Source organism: Corvus cornix, chromosome 6 (genome assembly GCF_000738735.6).
Source record: "Corvus cornix cornix isolate S_Up_H32 chromosome 6, ASM73873v5, whole genome shotgun sequence".
Classification (NCBI taxonomy): Eukaryota; Metazoa; Chordata; class Aves; order Passeriformes; family Corvidae; genus Corvus; species Corvus cornix.
The window spans coordinates 14,153,044-14,165,929 of NC_046336.1; the positions used below are offsets into that span (position 1 = coordinate 14,153,044).

At 55.5% G+C, this 12,886-nt stretch overlaps 1 protein-coding gene across 3 annotated transcripts in view; it reads right to left on the reverse strand.

The window, feature by feature from the left end:
• HPSE2 (heparanase 2 (inactive)) overlaps positions 1-12,886 on the reverse strand; it is a 106,248-nt gene that overhangs the window by 949 nt on the left and 92,413 nt on the right. For all 3 annotated transcript variants that reach the window (XM_039554211.1, XM_039554210.1, XM_039554209.1), the window contains 3 exons: positions 12,762-12,868; positions 11,834-11,948; positions 930-1,075 (listed from right to left, as the gene is read on the reverse strand). In XM_039554211.1, the coding sequence (XP_039410145.1) occupies positions 930-1,075; positions 11,834-11,948; positions 12,762-12,868 (368 nt within the window). The remainder of the gene's footprint in view (positions 1-929; positions 1,076-11,833; positions 11,949-12,761; positions 12,869-12,886) is intronic.

Here is a 12,886-nt window from a genome sequence, read left to right on the forward strand (position 1 = left end):
ACTGCCGTGTGCCCAAGGAGCATCACGTCCAAGAAGGGGCTTGGGGGTCTCTGCAAGAACTGGCCTCGTGCAGACGTCCAGATTCACCATCCTGCTGCCCCTTCACAGGGAGATGCCACCTTCCCATCATGAAGCCTGGCTCTGTGACAACACCTTTCAACCCCCCTCTTCAGCCAGCAGTGACACTGCACAGGAGGATGCTGCAACGGTGTCCAGAGTGGGGGTGGCCCAGGACAGAGTGTCAGTCCCAGGACAGCTCCCGCAGCCTTGCAAGGAGGAGGCTGAGAACGGAGGGGAGCTCTGTGCGTGAATGGCGTCTGCCCCCTCCACCCCAGGCACCTGACAGACAGGTCCAGACACTGATCCTCTGTCCCTGCCTAATCAGGCAGCCCCAAACAAAGGCTATAAAGCACTTTGCACCTGTCAGTTACTGGACAAGGTTTCCTACCGAGCTGGAGGCATGTTGAAAGCATCTGGACTGTGTAAAGAAACAGCTTCTCCTCCTCCACAATAGCAACTTGTGTCCGCGGAGGAGGTGGCCGCCCCCCCGGCTCGCTGAGGTGCTTTCAAAGACCTTATCAGCGAAACAATAACCAGGCCAGGCTCCCCGGCAGCGCGGCCTGGCGAGTAACCCGACCGACCGGGGGCCCCTCGTGTGAAATCCACTCCCTTGATCTCTGCTGCCCAGGCTGCCCGGCGGCCACTGCACCGGTCCCAGCCGGCCCCGTTCCCAGGCGCGGGCTTGCCACGACTTTCATCGGAGGCATCGCCATCCCGGCGCTCTCCCTTCAGTGTGACAGCGGCCAGAGCAGCACCTGAGTGAGTATCCTGGGAAGCCAACCTGCCCCAGCGTGTCCTTGTCGGTCCCCATCTCCTGGGGATACCACTTATCCCACCCTGTAACCCTCAGCCTTCCTTGCTCCGCTTACTTGTGGTAGCTGGTGCAGTGGGCATAAATCCGGAGCTTGTCTCGAATGACTCTGCCGGGCCGGGGTTTCCTCTGGAGACCGGCCACGTGGATCGCCAGCACCTTAGGACCAATGAGGCGCTTGTAGAGTAGGGACAGCCAGTAGTCCTGGGGGGCAGAGGGGACAGTCAGCAGCACAACAGCCCCTACTCACAGAGGGCGTGGGCAGGAAAGGCTGGCTCCCCGGCTTGCAGCCTGGCAAAATTCTGGCTGTTGGGGTGAAAATGTTGTGTGCCAGATGTCTGCCTTGGGATGAGCTTTTTTTGAGCGGTCTAAGCCATGATGGCATGGATGTTTCCAGGGAAGAGATTCAGGGAGGAATACATTGCCCACGCTGAGAGACGTGGGTACCCTCTGAAGGAGCTCAGCTTTTGGCTGGGTTGCAGAGCATGGGGGGCAGCATGAGTACCCTTGCACATACCCATGGACGCACACATAGCCGTGCTGTGGAGCTGCACACCAGCTCCAGCTGATGCACACAGGGTGGTGATGTCACGGGAGCAGGCTCTTCCCCCACTCTTTACACAGAGCTGGAGCACACCAGAGCTCTCCCCTGCTCTTTGTCTCTGTTCATGGCACATCAGCTTTTGGGATTGCTGAGGGTGCTCAGCTTTCCAGAGGTATTTCTCCCATTTTAAAGCCTCCTGTGGAGCATGGGGAAGCCAAGCAGTCAAGAAAGAGGAAATGCTCAGACCCTACACGCATAAATGGTGCAGCCTTAATTACGTCACCACACACTACTTTTTCCCGCAGGGCACGGCCTCGCTCGGCACACAGGATGGGCCCCAAGCCCTGGGGAGGGAGGTGAGGCTGTGTGGTGACGGAGGCCGCTGCCGGCAGGGCCCCCCACTCATCCGCTGCAGAAGCTGGGAGGTGTGTGGTAAATGAAGCAGGGTTGTGGGAAGGGAAAGGGCAGGCTCAGGCCCTTGTCTGCTGTTCTGCAGGATGGGGCTCTGGCCCCGCTGCTGCTCCAGGCACACCAGGTGATGCTGGGGAGATGGAGCATCGCCCTGCTTCTCTGAGGGCTGCCTGTGGGTGCTGAGGCACCTTCACACACATGAGCACTCTGGATGAACACCCTCTGAACAGCTCAGACTGGATATCCTAGAGCGGCCATGTGCCCCAGGGCAATTGGGATGATCCCCCTCCCTGCTGGGCCTGTCAAACATCCAGCAACGATGGTCACAGTAGCACCAGGGGCTGCTCTGCTCCTCAGGTCTGACCTGCACAGCGAGGAGGAAATGAGTACTGAACAAGCACCCTGTGGCTCTGCACAGTGCCTGGGAAGGGCAAGGAAAGCCCCACATGGTCAGGATAGTGCGAGGAAGGGGTCTTGCATCGCAGAAGGGCATGTGGTTGGGAATGGGGTCTCCAGGCCCCCGGATGCAGGGCAGAATGGGCAGGTGGAAGTGCAGATATCTCATATAGACTCAGTTATCCGTCCTGTCTGTGGGGAGCCCTCACACAACCCCTGATTAACATGCATTTTGGGTAAAGAGGTCGGCATATAAAACTGAGCAGCGGAGCACCAGTGACCAGCATAAGGCCAAAACCCACCAGCCAGATGGGACTGCCAGCCCCATGCTCTTTCCAGCTCAGCAGAAGCTGATCTGTTCCATCAGCACTTAGCTGGTCTGGCAAAGAGAGATCCAGACACACTTCTCACTTTCTGGGCAAGATCTTGGCACAATGCTAGAGGAAAAGCCACCTTCTGTTCTCTTCTTGCTACTCCCAGCCAAAACCACGGGGCTTTGTGCCACACCAGCCTGGTAACTGCTTCCTCTGCAAACTCTGGGCCCCGAAGGAGATGTGAGTGTGAAGAGGAGAGTGAGGAGAGGCTCGTGTAGCCTGAGAAGGCTCAGCCACAAGGCCAAAGCGCCCAGGGAGAACGAGCTGCAGTTGCTTAATGCTGCTTATGTGTGCTGTAAACGAGGCCACGCCACTGTCCCTGACCCTGCTGGCTTGTTGGGCTACTCTACAGCCTCGGGATGTCCCTGCCTGCACCAAGCTTCTGTGGGAAGCAGTGCCAGCCTGTGCTGCTCAGGCTCACAGCAGCCAGGAGAAAGAGTACTGCTGTCTCTCTGGCCAGCCACCCTGATTAGCGGAGTCATTAGATGAGTAACTACTTGAGTTTGCAGTGAGGACAAAGCTAAGTGCAGACTTCAGCATTTAGTCCCATGGTCATGAGTTAAAACTAAGTCTGGTGTCCTGAGCTACCTTGTCAGCTCAGGCTCTTAGGCCTTTTCTAGAAGCCCTCTTGGGCTTTCTCACCTCCTCTCCATATTTCCACTGATGAGATGCTGCTTTCACCCACAAGTGATGGGGGTGATAGAGGCCAGACTCTCAGTGTCTGCCCTCAGAATTTCCATATGGATCTCAAGAGGTGTTCTGCAGGGGACTCTTGATGGTCTTGCCTCCATGGGGAGCTGGCACCAGCAGCTCCAGCCTCCAGCTGAGCACCCACCCCTCTGGGCTGGGTGGTCCCCAGAGATTTGCTGCTTTGACATTAGTGTCCCTCCACTCTCAAAGCTCAGCAGCAGCAAGGTTTGTAATGTGGGGATGCTGGGAGCTGCCCAGCCCCATGACCTGCCCCAGCTGCTGCCAAATCTCACATCTCAGCACACGCTCTTCCCAAGGATGCTCTGACAAACCCTGCAGAGCTGGGGGAGTCAAGCCCCAGGCTCCTGCCATGATGGCTCATGGGCAGAGCTGTGCCATTCAGCATGTCCCCAGCTGGGCACGAGGACAGATGCTTGTCTCTCTGAAAAGTTTTGGCTATGTTTTGTGAGCTTCTGGCCCAGCTAAGGGTACCCAGCTTTTCTGAGAAGAAGCTCCCATGCAGGTGCCATGAGATGGGTGAGACAGTCAGCAGTGATTTAGGGTGAGCTGTTCTGCAAAGTATGAGGTGATCATGGCTGAGTGTGCAGTTATTTCAGCACAGGCAATGCCTCCAGGGCAGTGCAAGGACCACTGTGTCCCTCCAACATCTGCAGGAGATGAGAGGGGAGAGCAGTGATTTTACCTCACCTTGCTGGCAAAGCTAGCTCCGAAGTCTCAGTTTCAAGAAGGATGTGAAAATACCAAAGAGAGTTCAAAGGAGGGCCAGAAAAATGACCCGGGGCTGAAAAAGGAGTTGTCAGCACTGGTCTCAAGGCACTTGAGCTCTTCAGCTCACTGCAGGGGAGCACTGAAGACAGCTGCAGCTTTTCGCATCATCTCAAATCCACTTCTGTGAGAGGCCAAAATGATGTTATTTGCAATAAATTACCAGGACCTGGTGACACCAAGCACTTGGATGATGAATTACACACACACACCTAGCACGACTGAAACAAACCTGCATTTTCCCCAGCTGGGCTGATGCTCCAGGGCTGCTCCTTCCACTGGCGTGAGTGAGCCCCAGTAAAAATCACACCAGGGCTGCTGGGCACCTGCAGCTACCAGCTCCTGTTCAAATGAGACAAGCTTGGGAAATAGCTGCTCTTGAAACCCAGTTTGGCTGCAATCAGGGTGGCTTTTCCACTATCAGTGACCTCTTCCTGAGCCCCCGACAGCAGGTGGCACCTACTCCCATGTGGCACAGCCTGTGCAAGCAAGTTCCCCAGGCTGGCAGTGCCCACACACTCCTTGCAAGGATGTGCAGTGTGGTGCTGGACATCCTGTCAGGGGCAGCTCCAGCAATGTCCAGGGAGACAGGTTGCTCCAATCAGTGCAACTGAAGAAAGGATTTGTCTTTTGAAGTCACAGAAGACTCTTACTGAGAGGGCTGAGCCAGCAATACAGCTGTAGCAGTAGAGGGGGTATAGCAGAGAGGAATCTGGTTTGCTATTAGTCCCACGGGAATTGAGGGATCTTTCTTGCTTTAATTACTTTGCAGACCCATCAAGCAGCACTGCAGGTGAGGAGCACCTGAAGGCAAAGCCCTCCTGTGCCTCAGGAGCTCTCCTGTCTGGAACCCCTGATTTGTGGGCAGGAGGGGTGCTTGTGTTGAGTGAGCTGATGTGCAGAGCTCAGGGAGCCTCATCTTCTGAGCCCCATGGGGCCAGTGAGACATACAAGCTTTCCACTAGAGAGGGAAAGCCCAGAGGGTCCCACTTGATCTCTTTGCACATTTTACTTCATTGGAGAAAGTTTAGAGACTTCAGCTTTTGGAAACAAGGTTGATTAGGCAGACCCTGAGGCAGAACTATTAGCCAGACCCTCTTGTCTGCAGAGCCATCAGGAGAAGTGCAGGAGTTATCCCCACACTCTCTCCTAGAGGCAGCAAAGCAGCTCTGCTGCCCACCTGAGTTTGTTCAGCTCCGCGCTCTCCACGTGTGAGAAGACGTTTCCATAACCAGAAAACCAGAGTAAGAGAGCCATAGCCCTTCAGTCTCCTGGGGACTGTAACCAGCAAAGGCTGCTGAACTTCAAACGAGTTGGCTGTGAGCCCGTGGTGCACAGCCTCCTCTGGCTGGGGCTGCCAGGGCATAGCTCTCTGTTCCCAAGTCACCAGCAGCATCAGCTGGCTGCTGCTCACCCTATTCCTCTTCCTATTGCTTCTTCTCGCTTCTGAAGCTGCCCAAGTTCTTCCGCTGTGCCTTAGGCACACTCGAGTTTCAACAGCCTGTTACAGAGAGCTCCATTCCTGCACCTTCATCTGCATTTTTCCACAGTCCCAGCAACCTGTATGGAGATAACGGCTGGCTGCTCTGAACATCACAGGACAGAGAGCTTTGCTCTTTTATCCCTTTGTTGAGCCTGATGGCTTGTTTTTGGCAAAAGCATCTTACAGAAAGGTAGTGATTGTGGTTGTGAAGACTTGAAGGGATGGAGAAGCTGCTGCTTCCCAAGGAGCCTCTTCTGGCAGTTGCATATCCGCACTGTTAACAATCCCACTCCTTATTTTTGTCTTGAATTTGTCTGGCTTCAGCTTCCAACCGGTGGTTCTTGTTCTTTCTTTTTCCACTAGATTAAAGAGATCCTCACCATCCAAAGCTTTCTCCCTGCGGAGGTCCTTACATCCTGTTCAAGCCATAGCTGCTTGTTCCTTCAGCAAGGCTGGATAATTCTGCTTTTAAAGTTATCCCTGAGTTTTATGTGCTTCTTAAGGGGGAGTTAAAGGTTTTCTCAGCCAAATGCTGTACAAGGTCCTGTGACAAGCAGAGCGGGGCAGAGCCTCATCCCAAAGGGAAAAACTTTTTTCTGAAGTCAAAATCATCAGCTGCAGACACTAATGCTGCCCTCGCGAGCTCTCATGCCCCCACCCTCAGGGACATGATCTCTTTGCTGTCCTGTGTGTGCCCCCTCCTTGTGTGGAGGTTCTGGAGAACTGAGGAGTCTCCTACAACATTTGCTGCTGTACTGGGGACGTCTGTGAGTGAGCACCATGGGGGACACTCCAGAGAGGGTCTATGAATGGGGAACAAGGCTCCTTCTAGCCCCAAACAAGGGGGCTTCACGTGGACTGGGCTGCCAGAGGCTGGTGGCACCAGCAGGGGAGGAGGAGGCAGCGCACAGAGATGCTGCAGAGAAGTGGCCCCTTGGATCTTCCCTGTGCTCTGCCCCTCCTGGGCAGGACAGACTTTTGCTTTGATCCAGACACCTCTGCCCACGAAAGGAATGGCTGATGCTGACCAATTCCTTTTTTGTTGAGGCCAGGTCCCTGCAGGAGCCCCACCACCAGTTCCCTGAAGCTGCTGACAATCTCTGCCTGGGCATCTGTTGCGTTCACCATGCTGATCCTCTTCCTTCCTGCTCTAACGGCTGCGAACACTTCATCTCACACCACTCTTTCCTGCGTTGCGTTATGCCTTTACATCTTCCTGCAGCTTTCTCTTCAGGCAAGTGATCTACAGCAAAATTCCTACCGTGGGAGCAACAGCCACAGGAACTGCTGCCAGGCACCAGTGGCACTGAGGGGACAGCCTGCCCAGAAAACAGGAAAGTGGCGAGTAGGATGTGAACCCTGCCTATTGCCCTTCACAGCCTGGCCCCAGCCAGTGGCCTCCACCTTCTTGGGATCTGAGCAGATGGAGGAACAGCCAAATCTCTCTTTTGTCATCACCTCTCCCTAACAGGGTCCAGGCGATGGAGGCTACAGGAAGGGAGCGGAGCTGCCAGATCACAGGGCTTGGAAACCAAATGCAATTTTTCTGTTTCCTGTTCTTCCAGAGCACAAATCTACTCTGGGAATGGTCCTTCTGCCCCACCTCATCCACAGCCCTGGGACGGCTTTGTGACCAAGGTGGGCAGGTTTCACACTAGCATAGTGCCTCTGGGAGATGTGGGCAGTGGCTGTGTCTGTCCTTCCAAGACCAAGCTGCTGCTGCTGCTGGTCCCAGATGGAGTTTGTCTCTGCCCCATCCTCCAGTGCAGGAGGAACAGTCCAGCTCCAGCTCTGCACATGTCTTGCAGCTCCGGCGGGTGGGTACCAGAGCTGCTAGCCACAGCATGGCTTTGATTCATTTGAGAGTCCATGCATCTGCACTTCAGAGACCTTTTTTTCTGATGCACCAAGAGGGAAAGGCCCCATTACCCACTGTGACAGCGAGCAGAGTTTAGGTGCTTTAAATCTGTCTCCTTGTTCACAGATACAATGATCCTCAGAGCTAACCTGGAACTCCTGGAAGGAGACAGAGTGCAGAAAGCAGACAATGCCTCAGTCCTTGAGACATGATGGAAAGGACAAGGTGGTGGATGCCCTACTCAAACTTGCTCCAGGCAGTTGTGCCAAGGCTCGCTGGGAGACTTCCACAGGGCACCGTTTCCACTCTGCCTTAAGCAGACCATGGTTTCGCTTGACATCTCATGGGAGAGCTTTTCCCCCATGCACACTTGAACTGCCCGGGATTTCATCCCTCCCGTCTGTGGTCAGAGCAAACGTCCTGTAACAACAGCTCCTGCCAGTCCTTGCCTCTCCCACCCCTTCCCTGCCTGCAGGCATCACTCCCACCAGAGCTAGTGCTCCAGCGTGCAGGGCAGATGGGGGTGCCAGACGGCCGCGCAGCAGACTTACAGTCATCAGGAACAGCTTCCGTGTGTGTGCGCGCTCCACTGAACCTCCTCACTCTCCCCACCCCTTGCCACTCCCAGACTTGGGACCGTGCCTCTGACGGCATGGCACATGGCACATGGCACATGGCACGCTGCAGTCCGACCTGAGCACCCTGTCCTAGACAGTGACCTGCAGCCGAGGGTCGCCGCGGGGGCAACAGCAGCCACAGCGCTGCTCTGGCAGCTCGGCCGGCTGCATGTGCGCAGCGCGGTGACAGTGCTGGACGTGCAGATGGGCGGGTGCAGCAGCAGGGCTGGATTCCCCTGGCCCTTCGGGGCGGGCATGGGCACAGGTGGGCAAGGACCCAGCCCCCGCAGCCCTGGCCTGGGAGGACCCCCTCGGGGGCAGCGCGGGGGCGGGAGAGGTACCGACTGGGGAGCCGGCTGGGACCTTCAGCTGCAATTAGCAGCGCCTCCTGCCAAGCCATCTCAGCTAATGAGCGCACCGGGGAGCGTGTACGTGCAGCCGGCGGGAGCGCGGCCGGGGACCCGCTCCCGCTCCTGGCACCTCACCGGAGGGCCCCTTGCCTCCTCGGACTCGGAAACTGCGGGATCCGGAAACCTGGGGGGGCGGCAACCCATTCCCCAGTGGGGAGGTGCTCGGAACAGGTCAGATAGACCTAGTGTGAGCCCAGGGCCCTCCCTCCTCCAGGACAGACAGTGATATTCTTTCCCATTGTGTTCTCCTCAGTGCCTTTGGGCAAAGCCAAGGAGGTAAAAAATCACCCGCAGCATCCAAGCATCTGATCACAGCACCATTGGGCACAGACCTTCGCACTGCTGTGATGCTTTCTCAAGGACGCCATCAATTCACAGGCAATATCATATTGTCTTCTACCACCACAGCTGAGCAGGCAGCCCCTGCTGTCGATTCACCCTTGATCCCTCCAGGACTTCCTTATCCTGCATATGAATCTTATATGCAGAAAAGAGCTTTAAGTGTCTACCAAACCCAGTATCTCACCGCCCATACTCTTCAGGGGAAGAGGAGCTCTTTAGGCCCCATGAGGAGCCACAGGAAATGGAAGTCTGGTTTTCAGCTTTGGCTTCTCTTTGGAGTTTGTGTTCCTCAAACCCTGCCTAGAACTATGCCCAAGTTTTTTCTCTGCATAGATATAACCTTACAGCACTGTACATTAAAGGAGCAGAAATCAATATCAGGGATGGATAAAAAAGTAGTGAGTGCCACGTGGAAGAGCACTGAAAAAGGTCTTTAACATTCTGTAAGAATATGAAGAGAAATCTCATGCCTGCCTGGGGTGAAATAAATGTATTGCTTCCCTCTGGACTGTTTCAGAGAGATATTAAGGAAAGAGAGATAGAGTATGTACGTTGCATGCCTGAAATGATCCTAGAGGTACTAAATGCCAGATCAGCATTTCAAAGGCACTGCCCTGTGAAGAGCGAGTATTGGTGCTGCTCCTGCCCTCCTTCCCTCCACTCCTTACTCCCACACATGTACAGGTTTAAGTGCAGGCAGGCAGACTGATGTACCTGCAAAAGGCTTTATTTGAAGGGCTCCTCTGACTATTATACAGCTGACTGCCCCAATCATTCAGGAAGAAAAAGCACTCCAACCATACATGAAAATGTTATCTCAAAAATAACAAGGCAGTAAAACACTTGAGCTCAGAGGGAGAGTGGACAGGCAATTCTGGCAACCAGGATGGGCACTCAAGCTGCCCTTCCATGAGTGAAGGACCTGGAGGGGCACACAATGACCAGGTCCCTTGCAAGATATCCACAAAGCCACAAAATACCACTTAGCTCATGAGTCAGCTGTGTGTGGGAAGCCCAGCAGAGATGTGAGCATCTTCCTAATTTCACTGAGAAGCTTCAGTGCCCCTTGGCCACACTGCTGCCACCTGAGGCCATCCTCTTATTGAGCAAGCAGGCATCAGCAGCGGCAGAGGAGGAGAAGGTGCAAAGACTGCTCCGGGGAGCCCAGGCCTGGCTCCCAGCTCCCTGAGGAGCTGCCAGCTGGAGCTGTGATTGATGCCGCGGCGGTGCAGCCCTTCTCTCAGCAGGCAGCTGAGAGCTGCCTCACGCCCAGCCGGCGTTCGGAAACCTCTTTGTCATGGCAGCTAATGAGCAGATTGTATTTCACAGCGCCGCGGCCCCGCACAGGTACAGCCAGCGGCTTTTATCTTCTTGATAGCTCCCACGGGAAAAGAGCAGCAGCTATCCCGCGGAGCAGGTCACGGCCCGGTCTTGCTGGGCTTTATGGTGTTTGCAGCTTTTAAACCCTTTGTCGGTTTTCACCTGCCTGTGGCTCTTCTGTAGCACAGGAGTGCAGAGAAAAGGGTCGTGGAAGCACCCGCCAGAGTTTGTGCAGGAAGAAACTGTGGTGGGATGTGGGATCAGTGCTGAAGCACATGGGAGAGTGAAGAAACAATCATGACAGCAATTGGCATCTAATGTATTGGGAGACTTATCTTTAAAACAACAGCAAAATCCAAGTTAAAGACTTCCATTGTGTTTAACAGCCCGGGGTTTATTCCTCTAACTCCTTCCCTGGCTTTAATCCCGTTCTGAACTGCACTCCTCCAGCCGCTCTGGGCCGCTGCCCCACTGTGCCAAGAGAGCTGGCCATGGGCCACCCTCTGACCCGCTGTGCCAGGAGAGCTGGCCACAGCCACCTGCTGCCCTTGTGCACCCAGCAGGCAGGAGCTGGCCTGCACCTGTCCAGCCAGGAGCAATCCAGGGGGCCCTGAAGCCCTGGGAGAGGGGGTGATGTGGCTTGGCCAGGGAAATTGGCTCTTCAGGAGAAAACCATCAAGTGCTAGCTGCAGGCTCAGGTTCATCTCAAACAAAGCTCAAAGCCCCCCAGGCTCTCCCCACCTGGGCCCCCAGAGCTGGCAGGTGTGCCTGCTGGAAGGCTGCATGTGGGAGCAGACCAAGGTGCTCCAGGAGATACCCAGAGCAGCGCAGGCAGTGGGCCTGCCCTCCTGCTCACTGGTTTGCTCTCTGGAGCCAGCCTGATGCTCAGGGATGCTGTTGCAGGGATGCTGTTTTCATCGCCTGAGTAGGTAGAGCTGACTGAGATGCAGCTCCCTCAGACTTTGCTCCCCTGCAGCCACCCTGAGATCCCGGCACAGCACTGAGGGCAGGCTCACAGTGTCAGGGTTGTGCACATCTCCGACAGGGATCCCCAGCCTGCTGGCAGTGTCTGCTGGGTCATGGACCAATCCCTTCTAGGGGAGATGCAGAGCACCCAGCCGCTCTGCCAGGCTCTCTGCTTACAAGGCAGTGTATTTACTAAGCCCCAGAGGAAAAGGAAACCTGCTACTTCTAACAGGGTTTTTCATATGGTTTCCTTATCAGCCCCATGTGTTCTGGGAGTTCCCCTCTGCCCAGGTGTTTCTGAAGAGTGAGGGATTTTGTGGGGCACTGGTGAGGACCACTGCTCACGGTGAAGCTTTCACCTTGGTTTCTAGAGGTCTGAAATCAGGTGCTGAAGCTCCATCCTGGCTTCTCCATGGCCAGCTCAACACTAGCAATCCAGCTGATGCCCCATGCCATGCATGGTAATCCTGCCACATCCATCCCTCCGACTCGCCAGCCTGCCCTGGCACCCCTCAGTGGCACGAGCCTCCCTCCTGTGCTATGGACCCTGAGGGATTAGATGAAATTTCAGCTACAGAGGTATCACTCTCCCATCTGCCTCCAACATGTTGCACTTGACATGAACTAACATCTCCTATTAACACTCTAAGGAACAGACCTGGAAAATTCATTTTCCAGCAGAGTTCAGAGACACCACAAGGAGAGAACCTCCCCAAATGTGCAAGGAGAAGGCAGCACCAGCACGACATCCCTGGGCAGACCTACCGGCAAGGGGTTGAAGTTCTGGTCCACCAGGTGGTTGTGGCCGTGGTCGAGGAAGGAATGCCGCACCACCACGTCGATGCCCTGGCTGGCCAGCAAGCCCAGCGTGTTCAGCCACCTGGGGACAGAGGGAACAGAGCTGGGGCACCATGGCGGGGGGGGGGGGCTGGGGGAGCACCATGGGGGGTTGCCTGGTCCCAGTGGCACAGCTGCTCTCATGCATCTGACCTGATCCCTACTTCAGCACCTGAGCTGAAGTCTCCAGAGGGTTTAGTGAGCTGGGCATTAACTGGCTCCCACTATCCCTGCCCCAGCAAGTCTGCATGTTTCTCCCCCTGCCCCAGCTGTGCCCAGCTTGCATGTCCCAAACCTGTGCCTGAGCCCCTGTGTGCACCCCAATATCTCAGCCCTCTGCCCAGAGCCTGGGGTGCTCCCCCAGCCTGCCAGCACTCTGCACTTTCTGTCTGAGCAGGGCAGACCAGACCTTTGCACTGGCCTGCCTTCTCACACTCCCTGGGCAAGATCTTCAACTCTCACAGCCTGCCACAGCCTTGGTAGCCCAGGCATGTCCCTGTGCTTCCCTGCAAAGCTTAGATAATCCTCCTCCATCTTTCATTATCACAGCCAGCTCTGAAGATCTGAAGTGGGGCTTTGCAGCAGGATGTCCAGGCCGTGGGGCTATGCCAGTGGACAAGCCCCAGGAGCCAGGAATGGTTGTAGCTTCAAAGGAGAGAAAATGGAAAGCAGAGCTGAGGAGGGGTAATAGGGATGAAATGGAGAAGTTAACAATACTCAGGCTACCAGGGAGTACTGAGGGGGTCTCTGGGCATGGAGCTTGCCCTCTCCCAGCTGCAGTGCCTTTGCAGCACCTCAGCCTGCAGAGCCCACGGAGGTGGCAGTGCCCTGGTGCTGGCAAGCCAGTGTCACTCACAGGAACCCAGCTGCATATGAATCGGAGAGGTTGTTCATGCCTCCAGTTGAGGTCGTGCCAACACCTTCCAGCCAGATCTTCTTCCCTGGTGTGTACGTGTTCACTACCTGCGTGAGAGACAAAAG